At 40.2% G+C, this 13,088-nt stretch overlaps 1 protein-coding gene across 4 annotated transcripts in view; it reads right to left on the reverse strand.

The window, feature by feature from the left end:
- disp3 (dispatched RND transporter family member 3) overlaps positions 1-13,088 on the reverse strand; it is a 492,208-nt gene that overhangs the window by 122,485 nt on the left and 356,635 nt on the right. For all 4 annotated transcript variants that reach the window (XM_043675594.1, XM_043675595.1, XM_043675596.1 and 1 more), the window contains 3 exons: positions 12,918-13,052; positions 10,049-10,209; positions 7,589-7,728 (listed from right to left, as the gene is read on the reverse strand). In XM_043675594.1, coding sequence (XP_043531529.1) covers positions 7,589-7,728; positions 10,049-10,209; positions 12,918-13,052 — 436 coding nt within the window. The remainder of the gene's footprint in view (positions 1-7,588; positions 7,729-10,048; positions 10,210-12,917; positions 13,053-13,088) is intronic.

Here is a 13,088-nt window from a genome sequence, read left to right on the forward strand (position 1 = left end):
GGGTGGTGCCGAGTGGGAGACTTGGGACTGGGACAAGGTGGGTGGGAGGGGAAATGAAGAAACTGGTGAAATCCACAATAATCCTGTGTGGTTGCAGAGGCCCAAGGCGGAAGATGAGGCATTCTTCCTCCAGGTGTTGAGTGGTTAGGGTTTGGTGATGGAGGAGGCCCAGAACCTGCATGTCCTTGATGGAGTGGGAGGGGGAATTGAAGTGTTCAGCCAAGGGGTGGTGGGGTTGGTTGGTTGGTGGGGTGTTCCAGATCCTCCATCACCCTTTTGACCTGTCCATCATCTTTCCCATCTATCTAGCCCCACCCCTCTCCCTTTTATCTCTCATCGTCCCAACCACAGTCCACCTTCCTCCGTCTTGCAGCGTGTCAGAGTGCGGACATAGATACCACCATTACGCGTGGGGACACCTCCCACCTTGTACATGGCAGGTGCTCATGTGACTCAGCCAACATTGTCTATCTTATACATTGCAGGCAAGGATGCCCGGAGGCATGGTACAACGGGGAAACCGAGCAAAGGCTACGACAACGGATGAATAGGCACCGCACAACAATCAACAAACAGGAGTATTCCGTCCCAGTTGGGGAACACTTCAGTGGTCCAGAACATTCGACCTCAGACCTTCGGGTGACCATCCTCCAAGGTGGACTTCAGGACAGGCAGCAGCGAAAAGTGGCCGAGCAGAGGCTGATAGCTAAGTTCTGTACGCATAGGGAGGGCCTCAACCAGGAACTTGGGTTCATGTCACATTACAGGTGATCACCATTGCACTATACACACACACACAGATATTCCTACACACACACACATACATACACGCTCTCACACACACACAGGCACTCCTATACACAATCTAAACATCATGGCATAGACAGAGAACACAGGGGGCTAAAACCTTCAACACATTGTCTAGCTAACACCATTGTGGTGGAATGCTCTGCCCCAGAGTGGAGGTCCAGTCTCTGGATTCATTTAAGAAAGAGTTGGATAGAGCTCGCAAGGATAGTGGAATCAAGGGTGATGGAGATAAGGCAGGAACAGGATACTGATTAAGAATGATCAGCCATGATCATATTGAATGGTGGTGCAGGCTCGAAAGGCAGAATGCTACTCCTGCACCTATTGTCTATTGTCATTGTTAACAGCTAACCTAAGAATGCAACTTTTAAAAACAGGTTTTGTGATTTACATATGAAAGAAGTGAAACTATCATGGTATTCTAACAGATGAAAGGCTTAACAGACAATCAATTTTTCAATGTATAATTTCAGTTACATCACACTATAAATTTTTGCTATAAATTCTGTGTGTTAGGATTGAGCTCTCCACTACCACCTGATGAAGGAACGACACTCCGAAAGCTAGAGTGCTTCCAATTAAACCTGTTGGACTATAACCTGGTGTTGTGTGATTTTTAACCTTATCAACTCAATTTACAATAATTCTGGTTTAATCTTAACCAGGGAATGAAGACTATCAAACAGAATTGTGCTGGGTGGAAGATGATAATAATTTGATTTTCCTAGTATGTGACTGGAGGAAATTGCAGGTGAAAAGACTTATGTCAGGTCATGAGTCTGGAAACAAAGATAGTGGCAAGACTGATTATAGTGAAGTGAAGCTAGATTTTGCTAGCGTTGAATTAAACAAATCACCTCATTTCAATATATCATGGGAGGCATCAACAGCAAGCCTGCCTTCATTTTATCCAATAATTCAACAAGAATAGTTCAAGAAGTCAGCTTGAGAAGAATATCAATTCGTGGAAAAGGAAACATTTCTAGAGATGCAATATAAATTACTATTCCAAAGGCAAGCAACATTCCCATTATTGGATGTAAAGCATTGCCATAGTCTCTGCCACTGTTACTGCCCAGGGCTAAGCGCTAAAGGAAATGCATTCAGTATACTTTATTAGCATATGGTCTTATCGATAGTACAGAAAAAAGCTAACTTGTGTGTCATCTTTGTTCAAGTGATAAAATTCTCAATTTTGTTTTAGGTATGTTCAAGGCCAGTCCTTGAATATAATATCCAGCTGACACTCAGGTCATGCCATATTGCCAGAGTGATTGTTCCTTTGTTATTATACTGAGGATTCATTCTTATTAGCTTGAGAAAGACTTTATTGCATTATTTGAAGAACAGCGATGTGTTTTCTCAGTTTCTTGTCTAAAATTCTTCCTTCCAACAAAACCACTATGGAAACAAAAATGCTCAAACCATCCCTTTGCAAACTAAAATCCAGCTCTGTGCAAAATGTATGTCTATTTAATTCAAGGAGCTAGGGTGGAAGCTGAGAGCGAGAAGAAACAGAGTTGTGATCTCTGGTTTGTGACCTGTGCCACGTGTTAGCGAGGTGAGGAATGGGGAGAGAGAGCAGTTGAACACGTGGCGATCTGGATGGAGCAGGAGGAGGGATTCAGAAAGCTGGATAATTGGGGCTCATCGTAGAGTGGGTGGGACTTCTACAAATGGGATGGTCTAGAACTGAACCAGAGGGCTACTAATATCCTTTTTGGGAGGGGGGGGAATGGTGGGGGAGGTTTGCTAATGCTCTGCAGGAGGACTTAAACTAATTCAGCAGGGGGATGAGAACCTGAATTGTAGCTCCAGCGTACAGAAGGTTGAGAGTAGTGAGGCGATGAATAAAGTTTCAAGATCACAGGACTGTACTGGCAGACAGGAAAGTGGTTTGAAGCATGTTTACTTCAACACCAGGAGCATCCAGAATAAGATGGGTGAACTTGGGTTGGTACCTGGGACTTTGATGTTGTGGCCATTTTGGAGACATGGATAGAGCAGGGACAGGAGTGGTGTTGCAGGTTCTGGGGTTTAGATGTTTCAGTAAGAACAGGAAAAGTGTTAAAAGGAGAGGTGTGGTATTGTTAGTCAAGGACAGTATTATGGTGGTAGAAAGGACGTTTCGTGAAGACTTGTCTACTGAGGTTGTATGGGCTGAGGTTAGAAACAGAAAAGAAGTGTTAGGAGTTTTCTATAGGCCTCCAAAAAGTTCCAGTGATGTAGAGGAAAGGATTGCAAAGATGATTCTGGATATGAGAGAAAGTGACTGGGTAGTTGTTATGGGGACTTTAACTTTCCAAATATTGACTGGAAATGCTATAGTTTGAGTACCTTAGATAGGTCGGTTTTTGTCTAATGTGTGCAGGATGATTTCCTGACACAGAATGCAGATAGGCCAACAAGAGGCGAGGCCACATTGGATTTGGTTCTGGGGAATTGAACTGGGCCAGGTGTTAGATTTCGATGTGGATGAACACTTGGGTGACAGTGATCACAATTTGATTATGTTTACTTTAGCGATGGAAAGAGATAGGTGCATACTACAGGGCAAGATTTACAGCTGGGAGAAATGCAATTATGATGTGGTTGGGCAAGATTTAGGATGCATAGGATGGGGAAGGATATTGCAAAAGATGTGCACAATTGAATTGTGGAACTTGTTCAAGGAACAGCTCCTCAAGGAACAGCTCCTGCATGTCCTTGAAAAGTATGCACCTGTCAGGCAGGAAGGAAGTGGTCAAGCGAGAGAACTGAGGTTTACTAAAGAAGTTGAATCTCTTGTCAAGAGGAAGAAGGAGGCTTATGTTAGGACGAGACATGAAGACTCAGTTAGGGGGCTTGAGTGTTACAAGTTAGCCAGGAAGGACCTAAAGTGAGAGCTAAGAAGAGTCAGGAGGGGACATGAGAAGTCTTTGGCAGGTAGGATCAAGAAAAACCTTAAAGCTTTCCATAGGTATGTCAGGAATAAAAGAATGACGAGAATAAGAGTAGAGCCTGTCAAGGACAGTAGTGGGAAGTTGTGTGTGGAGTCTGAAGAGATAGGAGAGTTGCTAAATGAATATTTTTTGTCAGTATTCACACAGGAAAAAGACAACGCTGTCAAGGAGAATACTGAGATACAGGCTATTAGACTAGACGGGATTGAGGTTCATAAGGAGAAGGTGTTAGCAATTCTGGAAAATGTGAAAATAGATAAGTCCCCTGGGCTGGATGGGATTTATCCTAAAATTTTCTGGGAAGCTAGTGAGGAGATTGCAGAGCCTTTGGCTTTGATCTTTATGTCACGTTGTCTACAAGAATATTGCCAGAAGACTGGGGGATAGCAAATGTTGTCCTCTTGCTCAAGAAGGCGGGTAGAGACAATCCTGATATTTACAGACCAGTGAGCCTTACATCAGTTGTGGGTAAAGTGTTGGAAAGGATTATAAGAGATAGGATTTATAATCATCTAGAAAGGAATAATTTGATTAGGGATAGTCAATATGGTTTTGTGAAAGGTAGGTCATGCCTCACAAACCTTACTGAGTTCTTTGAGAAGGTGACCAAACAGGTGGATGTGGGCAAAGTGGTTGATATGGTGTACATGGATTGCAGTAAAGGCTTTTGATAAGGTTCCCCATGGTAGGGTATTGCAGAAAATACAGAGGCTTGGGATTTAGTGTTATTTAGTGATTTGGATCAGATATTAGCTAGCTGAAAGAAGACAGAGGGTGGTGTTTGATGGGAAATGTTTATCCTGGAGTTCAGTTACTAATGGTGTACCGGAAGGGTCTGTTTTGGGGCCACTGTTCTTTGTCATTTTTATAAATGACCTGGATGAGGGTGTAGAAGGATGGGTTAGTAAATTTTCAGATGACGCTTAAGTCAGTGGAGCTGTGGACAATGTGAAAGGTTACAGAAGAACATAGATTAGCTGCAGAGCTGGGCTGAGAGGTGACAAATGGAGTTTAATGCAGAAAAGTGTGAGGTAATTCACTTTGGATGGACTAACAGGAATATAGAGTACTGGGCCAATGGTAAGATTGTCGGTAGTGTAGATGAGCAGAGGGATCTCGGTTTCCATGTTCATAGATCCCTGAAAGTTGCCACATAGGTTGATCGCGTTGTTACGAAGGTGCATAGTGTGTTAGCTTTTATTCGTAGAGGGATTGATTTTTGGAACCATGAGGTCATGTTGCAGCTCTACAAAACTCTGGTGCAGCTACGCTTGGAGTATTGCGTTCTGGTCGTCGCACTATAGGAAGGACATGGAAACATTAGAAAGGGTGCAGAGGAGATTTACCAGGTTGTTGCCTGGTATGAAGGGAAGATCTTATAAAGAAAGGCAGAGCGACTTGAGGCTGTTTTAGTTAGAGAGAAGAAGGATAAGAGGTGACTTAATAGAGGCATTCAAGATGATCAGACGATTGGACAGTTAAACAGTGACAGCCTTTTTCCTCAGATGGTGATGGCTAGCACGAGGGTACATAGGTTTAAACTGAGGGGAGACAGACATAGACAGATATCAGAGGTAGGTTCTTTACTTGGAGAGTAGCAAGGGCGTGGAATGCCCTACCTGCAGCAGTTAAGTAATGCCAACGTTAAGAGCATTTAAATGGTCATTGGATAAACATATGGATGAAAATGGAATAGTGTAGATTAGATCGGCTTCAGATTGGTTTCACAGGTCAGTGCAACATTGAGGGCCGAAGCGCATTACTGCGCTGTAATGTTCTATGTTCTATCTCACAGCCGCTAAATTCAACACTTCTTGAATTACATAGAAATATTGCATGCTAAAGTATTTCGCTTGAACATACTATTTAAGCAATGCCTTTTTATTTGCTATTGATGGCCAAAAATGTGATTTTGTTCCCTAATATTATTTATCTCCATGCCATTTGGAGCTGCCACCTTGGAAGTGCCCCTTAGTCTTTTTGTTCATTTGTAGGTTGGGGGGTAGCCTTCTCTCTGTACTCCTCCATAGAAGAATGCACACTTGAAACAGAAGTTACTATACAATGATCAAGAATGAGAAGTTTTGTAATTTTCATCACAGTCAGAGTCATAAAGTATGGAACAGATGCTTCGGTCCAACCAGTGCATACTAACCATAATCCCAAACTAAACTAGTCTTACCAGCCTGCATTTGGCTCATATCCCTCCAACTATTTCTAATTCATGTACTTATCTAAATGACTTTTAAACATTGTAAATATACCTGCATTCACCACTTCCTCTGGAAATTCATTCCACACACAAACCACTGTGTAAAAACATTGCCCCTCATGTCTTTTTAAATCTCTCTCTTCTCACCTTAAAAGTATGCCCCTTAGTCTGGAAAGCCTCCACCATAGGGAAAATACACCTGCCATTCACCTTATCTATATCCCTCGAGAAGGTTACCCCTCAATATCCTACGTTCCAGTGAACAAAGTCCAAGCCTATCCAACCTCTCATTATAACTCAAACTCACCATTACTGGCAATATCCTGTTATATCTCTTCTGAACCCTCTCCAGCTTCATTATATCCTTTCTATAACAGAGTGACCACAACTGGGCACGTAACTGCAGAAGAGACCTCACCAGCCCCTCACAATCTCAGCATAATGTCCCTATTCAGACTCTACTCGAAGGTCTGAGCAATGAAAGCACACATGCTAAACACCTTCTTAACCACCCTATCCATATCTGATACAAACATCAAAGCATTATCTACCTGAATGCCTAAGTCTTTGTTTTTCTTCTTATTGAACCCTGAGGCCAAGTGCATTTCATGACTGAGAATTCTTTAGGGGTGAAACAGACCATGGACAGGGATATAAAAATGATGGAATCACTTTCAATCTGTTACAATCATATCTGATATTCAGTTCTTTCAAAGTCAATGAAACTGATTCTGGAATAGTAGGTGGTTCTAACAGATGATTAATACAACTCAACCCCCACCTTACTAGTTTAAATCCTTCCAAGCAACTTTGGCGGCACGGTGGCTCAGTGGTTAGCACTGCTGCCTCACAGCACCAGGGTCCTGGGTTCAATTCCCGCCTATCTGTGTTGAGTTTGCACATTCTCCCTTTGTCTGCGTGGGTTTGCTTCGGTTACCTCCCACAATCCAAAGATGTGCAGGTCAGGTGAATTGGCCATGCTCAATTGCCCATAGTGTTAGGTGCGTTAGTCAGGGGTAAATGTAGGGTAGGGGAATGGGTTTATGTGGGTTTCTCTTTGGAGGGGCGGTGTGGACTTGTTGGGCCGAAGGGCCTGTTTCCACACTATAGAGAATCTAATCTAACTCTGCACAAGTTGCATATTTGCTAATTTCACCTCCAATATTACGCTATACATTTGACAATGGAATTTGGGCCCTTCATGGCTTGAGCAGGATAATTGTTCTTAATGTTAAGTTCAGATGGAAGTTAGAACTTAACAGAACAACCATAGCAACATGACAACATATTGTGAAGGTGTGTTACAAATCACATTCAATCTAAGTTGCCAAGGCAACATGCATTTCTGCATGTTAGCTTTCCCCCATGCTTTCACTGTCTACCACTGGTATTTTTGGAAGGATCTTCAGGTTATTATTCAACTTGACTGGCAATGTTATACAAGTATTTTCTTCAGGCATTGAGTTTTAGACTGCTACTCAACCTCAAACCTCTCGATCAGAGGCAGAGACGTCAACCATTGCTTCACAACCTCTTCCTCATTACAAATTCTAAAAGCCCAACTACAATATTATACTCCAGTTCATATAAACACAGAAGAGATTTTTTAAAAAGCTGCCTCTACCTGGAGCAGCAGGATACTTCCAGAGGTGAGATGTACAGACTCCATATACAGAGTGCTGCTGGCATAAGGAACAGAACAGCCATCCAGCAGCAAGCAACTATCAAAGACATGAACAGTCCAAAGTCATGGACAGCTGGGATCTGCGAGGAATAGAATAGAAATATTATTAAACATCAAAAACAATAACATAGGTCAATGGGCCATGAATTAGTACTGAAAGTGGAATAATCTGAATTTTAGCTGATCATGCCATCTTTGGTTCAAATCTAGTTGGACTGGTTTCCTGTCTTGCTGGCAAAAAGGTTTATATATGAGATGTGTCTTTGGGTGTGCATTACATTTCCTGACGGGTGTGAATGTAAGGGGAAATAGGCAGATGGTTCAGTAAGGTCAGGTTTGTGGCTGGTTCTGGAAAATAAATACATCCTATTGAAGAAGATGAAGTGCCACCCCAAGTTGTGAAATAAGATATTAAATTGGGGTAACAAAGAAGAAGCTTTACCTTGAATGAAACCATTTTTATTCCTGGTCAAAGAGGACATGTTGTTAATGCAGATAATCAAATTAAAAGCAATCATCCAAAATTAACATCCTTCACATTAATAATCTCAGAAAAAATTACTTTCAAACAACATATTTCAAACATTAATAAAATGTAAAAGACAAAGTGGCAGTAGTGAAATAAACATTCCAATGTTATATTCCAGTGGTCAAGAAAGAAACCAGAGCTAGGTCTTTACTTAGAATTAACTTGTCCAAAGTGAAACACTGCAAATATATACCTCATGAGTTTACTGTGCCACTGACTGTCTCTTTATAATGATCAATTATTGACCTATTATGTCACAACTTCTTCGAAATTATATCCTCAGGTTAACTGGTATTTTCTGGCACAAAAATATAGACACTATCCCAGTGCCACAAGACCCCACCAAGTCTATTCATACAAGATTGAGAGAGACAACACTAAGGTTTAAACTAAAAATCTCCTACTTACTACGGAAGTAGTTAATTATGTGTTCAATTAATACCCTCAGTCTTTATGCATTCAATTTCAATTGATACAATTATTATTCTACTATCTAATTATTAATTGGACAGATGCTGAGTTTCTGAACATAAACTGAGCAATTTACATTGTTTTTGAACAAACTGAAACTAAATTAATATAGCAGATTTTAAAATTCCGTCTTGAAAATTAAATGTCACATGCAAAATTGGTATTTATTATTCATCCCAAACTGTTTTGAGAAGGTGGTAGTATCCTGCTTAGGTCGCAGTTTGGTACTAAGTGATGTGTCACAGCACCTCAGAGGATAATTAAGTCAGTCCCATTGTATAGGATTACAGTCTTATGTAACAACAATTTGTATTTAAATAAACCTATTAACATGGTCAAAAGTTGTATTATGTTATTCAGAAATTATTATTAAATAAAGTATGAGTCAGTGTTTTCTAAAGAGATGTTAAGGAAGGTAAAGTCAAAAAGTTGGAAAGAATGGGAGAGAAGGGGAAAGATTTATGAAGGGTATTCGGGTGCTTAAGGTCCTCAGAGGCTAGTTGAAAGTGGCGCAGCAATCAAAAGGCAGAAGTGAGGAGTTCAGATAACCCAGATTTTTCGAGTTAAATGGGCAAGGCATTGCAGGAATTTGAAAGTTGTTGCTTAATTGCCAGCCAGTGTAGATTGATGAGTACATTGGTGAGAGGTGAACAGGCAGTAGCACGAGTTAGAACGTGGATTACAGAGTTTGTGATGACCTAATGGAGAGTGTTCAATGGGAGGCCAGTCAGGAGTCCAATGGAACAGTCAGAGGTAGAGATAACTGAGACATGAGGTAGAGATAACTGAGACATGATCTAGATTAGAAAGGCAGGTTTCCCTTTCAAAAGGATATTAGAACAGCGAAAGTGAATTTGAAGTCAAAATGAGACATTTAGCTTTCCAAACTGATATGAGGATTCAGTCATGGTCAGAAATGAACTATCAATTCTTTAAATTTTGAAAATCATGATGATGTTAAAACTAATGCATGTTGCTGCAAATTGGACAGGTGGAACAAGTCAGTTTCAATTGAATATATGGGGCTATAATCAAATAAAGGGGTCTTGTGGTGCACTGGTAATGTCTCGATTGCTGGCCAGGAACAAATCTCACCTGCTGTAGAGGTGTATCATAATATGTCTGAACAGGTTGATGAAAAATAACTATAACCAAGTAAATTAACAATAATATCAAGGGATTCTGAAATAGCCATTTTGAACACTTTGCTTCACCTAATTAACAGATTTTAGCCAATCCCTCAACCTCTGGAATGAAAGACAGCCCTTGAGATTGACATTATAAACAAACATACTCATGCAAAAATTGTAAACAGAAAGAAACAAGGAAGTATCTCAATCAGGCAAATAAAAGAAATCAGTAGACTGCACACAGCATGAAGTTTGTTATAATTAACTGACCTGGGAAAATATATTTGCTGCATAGGCAGCTGCTGTGGTGAATGAGGTGAAGAAGGTGGCTTTCCCTGCTGTTTTAATGGTATGAATCATTCTTTCCTGTGGGTTACGAAGGTGGCTTGCTTGCCGGAAAGTGTTGATGAACACAAATACATCATCCACCCCTGAAAATACAACATTTAACTGAAAAAGCAAACAGATTTTAAAAAAAAACTGAAATACACACAGGAAATGCTGGAAAAACTCATCAGGTCTGGCAGCATCTGTGGAGAGAGAAACTGAGTTAACATTTCAACTCAGATATAACTGAAGTTCTGTTCTGAAGAAGAGTCATGCTGGACTTAAGATATGAATTCTGTTTCTCTCCCCACAGATGCTGCCAGACCTGTTGAGATTCTCCAGTAATTTCTGTGTTTGTTTCTGATTTGCAGTGTCTGCAGAATTTTGCTTTATTAAAAAAAACTGGCCTTTTGACCATTTCAAAAGATTGACAATCCTCATTTTATGTTAATGTACTTGGATGAAATTCTTATGTAAAGCTGGTAAAACAGAAATATATTTTCAATGGATTAACTCTTTTAAATGTTTGTAAGAGGTTTTTCATACAGATGCACCATTCAAAAGAACAACAACATTTCAAATAATGATAGGGTATTGAGTCAAGGGATTTACAGGTGAACAGAACTCTGCAAGATAGGGACTGAAAGCTTCAAAATATTAAATTAATACCAGGTGCTGTGGAGCAGGATCATAAGACACGGAATCCTGCTCCACAGCTACCTTATGAAGGACCAGCGCTCTGAAAGCTAGTGCTTCTAAAGAAACCTGTTGAACTATAACCTGATGTTGTGCGATTTTTAACTTTGTCCACACCAGTCCAATACCGGCCCCTCCACTTCAAAATATTAAGTTAGATACCAAGTTATATGATGATATCATGGGCATATCCCTTAAAGGTATGTCACACATCTGCTGCAAGACCTAACACAACCATACCTACTGCATACACCATGCAAATATGAATTACTGCATGTGTGCAGCAAATGATAAATCTATTTGATTCCCTTACACCTAAGATTTTGAAGAGGTAGGTAAGGTCCCATGAATCATAATCTTATTTAATAATGGTAGGGAACTGCATTATATGATACATAATGCAGTTTGGATGATTTATTTAAATGGCATTCACAGATCATTTGTATTTGGTGAACAGCTGCTTGATGTTCGATTGTTAATGCTACTCACCAGAGGAATGGAAACTTTGAGCTTCCTCAGGTGGACAGTGCAGTAAGGTACTCAGTTATGTTAGTAAACAATTAATTGAAGAAAAGATCCCTTGTGTTAATATACTCAGTTCATTGTACACCTAAGCGCAAAACTGAAAAACTGACTGACAACCCTAAATTGGCAGAGTCAACAAAATATATGACAGCAATTTGCTGATTGATTTCTCAGGGTAATGTCTTGACGAATCAGAATGAAGTCATCTGAACAATGCTTAGAAGTTAGCTGCCAATCATCATTAATTGGTACATTCTTCCTAGTAACACAGTAACCAATCAGCATTTTCTTCTCCTACGGTAAAATCGTTCTCCCTTTGCTTTTCAATGATGAAAGGTTTAAATGAAGTGTGTCACTTTTCAACAATATTTTAAAATTAAACGGTCAACTTTTTTTTACACTTATAATAGAAACAGAACAGCTTTAGCTATGAAAGAGTAAATGAGTCATTTTGGGCAGTAACTTCCCATGAACTCAGGCTCACAGCCTAAAGCAAAAACTCAAATTGAAATTAAGTGGGTAGTCACTTACAAAGACCACAGGATAGCCAACATAGAATAAGGCTTTTTGAGTATGAGAAAAATTTTCACTAGAGTTGGTACTGAGGTATATTGAAGGATCTTTAACAGTGTTGTGTCTCGTCTTTGATTTGATGCTGATAATGGGTGTCTATAATAGCACGTACTCTATTCCACAGCATGAAGTTCACTCATTTGAATGAGCATGAAGAAAGAAACAGGACTAGATAATTAAGGCCTTATTCATTTGTATAATAAACTTATAATCCTTTCTTTACTTTTTAGATGTATAGGTTTACCTTTACTGATTTAAAAAATTGAAATGAACATATTCACAATAAAAACTGAAGAACTGCAGATGCTGGAAAACATAAATAGCTGGAAAAGCTCAGCAGGTCTGACAGCAGCTGTGGAGAGAAATCAGGGTTAAGATTTCAGGTCCAGTTACCCTTCCTCAGAACAATTGGTAGCTCAGAAAAAGTTGGTTTTTATGCAGAAGACAGCACCCAAAGAAAAGAACAGAATGCATAACTACTAATGGCTAACAATGGGTTGTATGTAATAGCAGACGATGTGATAACAAGACCTGGTGTGTGGGGGGTTGAGCTAAGGACATGGGAGAAGGTGCTTCAAGCTCTAAAATTGTTGATCTGGATATTGAGTCCAGAAGCTTGTAGAGTTCTGAAGTGGAAAATGAGGTGCTGTTCTTCTAACTTGTGCTGACCTTCACTAGAACACTGCAGCAAGCCTGAGACAGGTGTTGGCCAGGGAACAAGGTAGTGAGCTGAAACAATCATTCTCCAAGGCTGATTGTTATGCACTCCTTTGCCTGTTCATCTGTTCTTCTCTCTCTTTGAGCTCTATCTCCACCTATCTTTACTCCTTATCCCCCCACCATATCTTCTGCATAAAACCAACTTTTTCCTAGCTACCATCAGTTCTGAGGAAGGATCATTGGACCTGAAATGTTAACCCTAATTTCTCTCCACAAACCTGCTGAGCTTTTCCAATGAATATATTCACCTCCTGATAGTAAAATGCACAGCAAATGAAATCATTGTCAGATCACTTACCAATACCCACAATGACAAACGCTGCTACTCCATTTAAGATGCCCAGGTACTGGATACCAAATACTACATGGTATAGAAACAGGGCAACCAGGCAGCTCAAACCAATACTGGCAATTCCAAAGAACGTCAGAAAGGCTGGAGAAACACAAAACAGGTGTAAGATTCTGCATA

This window comes from Chiloscyllium plagiosum, chromosome 34, assembly GCF_004010195.1.
Source record: "Chiloscyllium plagiosum isolate BGI_BamShark_2017 chromosome 34, ASM401019v2, whole genome shotgun sequence".
Lineage (NCBI taxonomy): Eukaryota > Metazoa > Chordata > Chondrichthyes > Orectolobiformes > Hemiscylliidae > Chiloscyllium > Chiloscyllium plagiosum.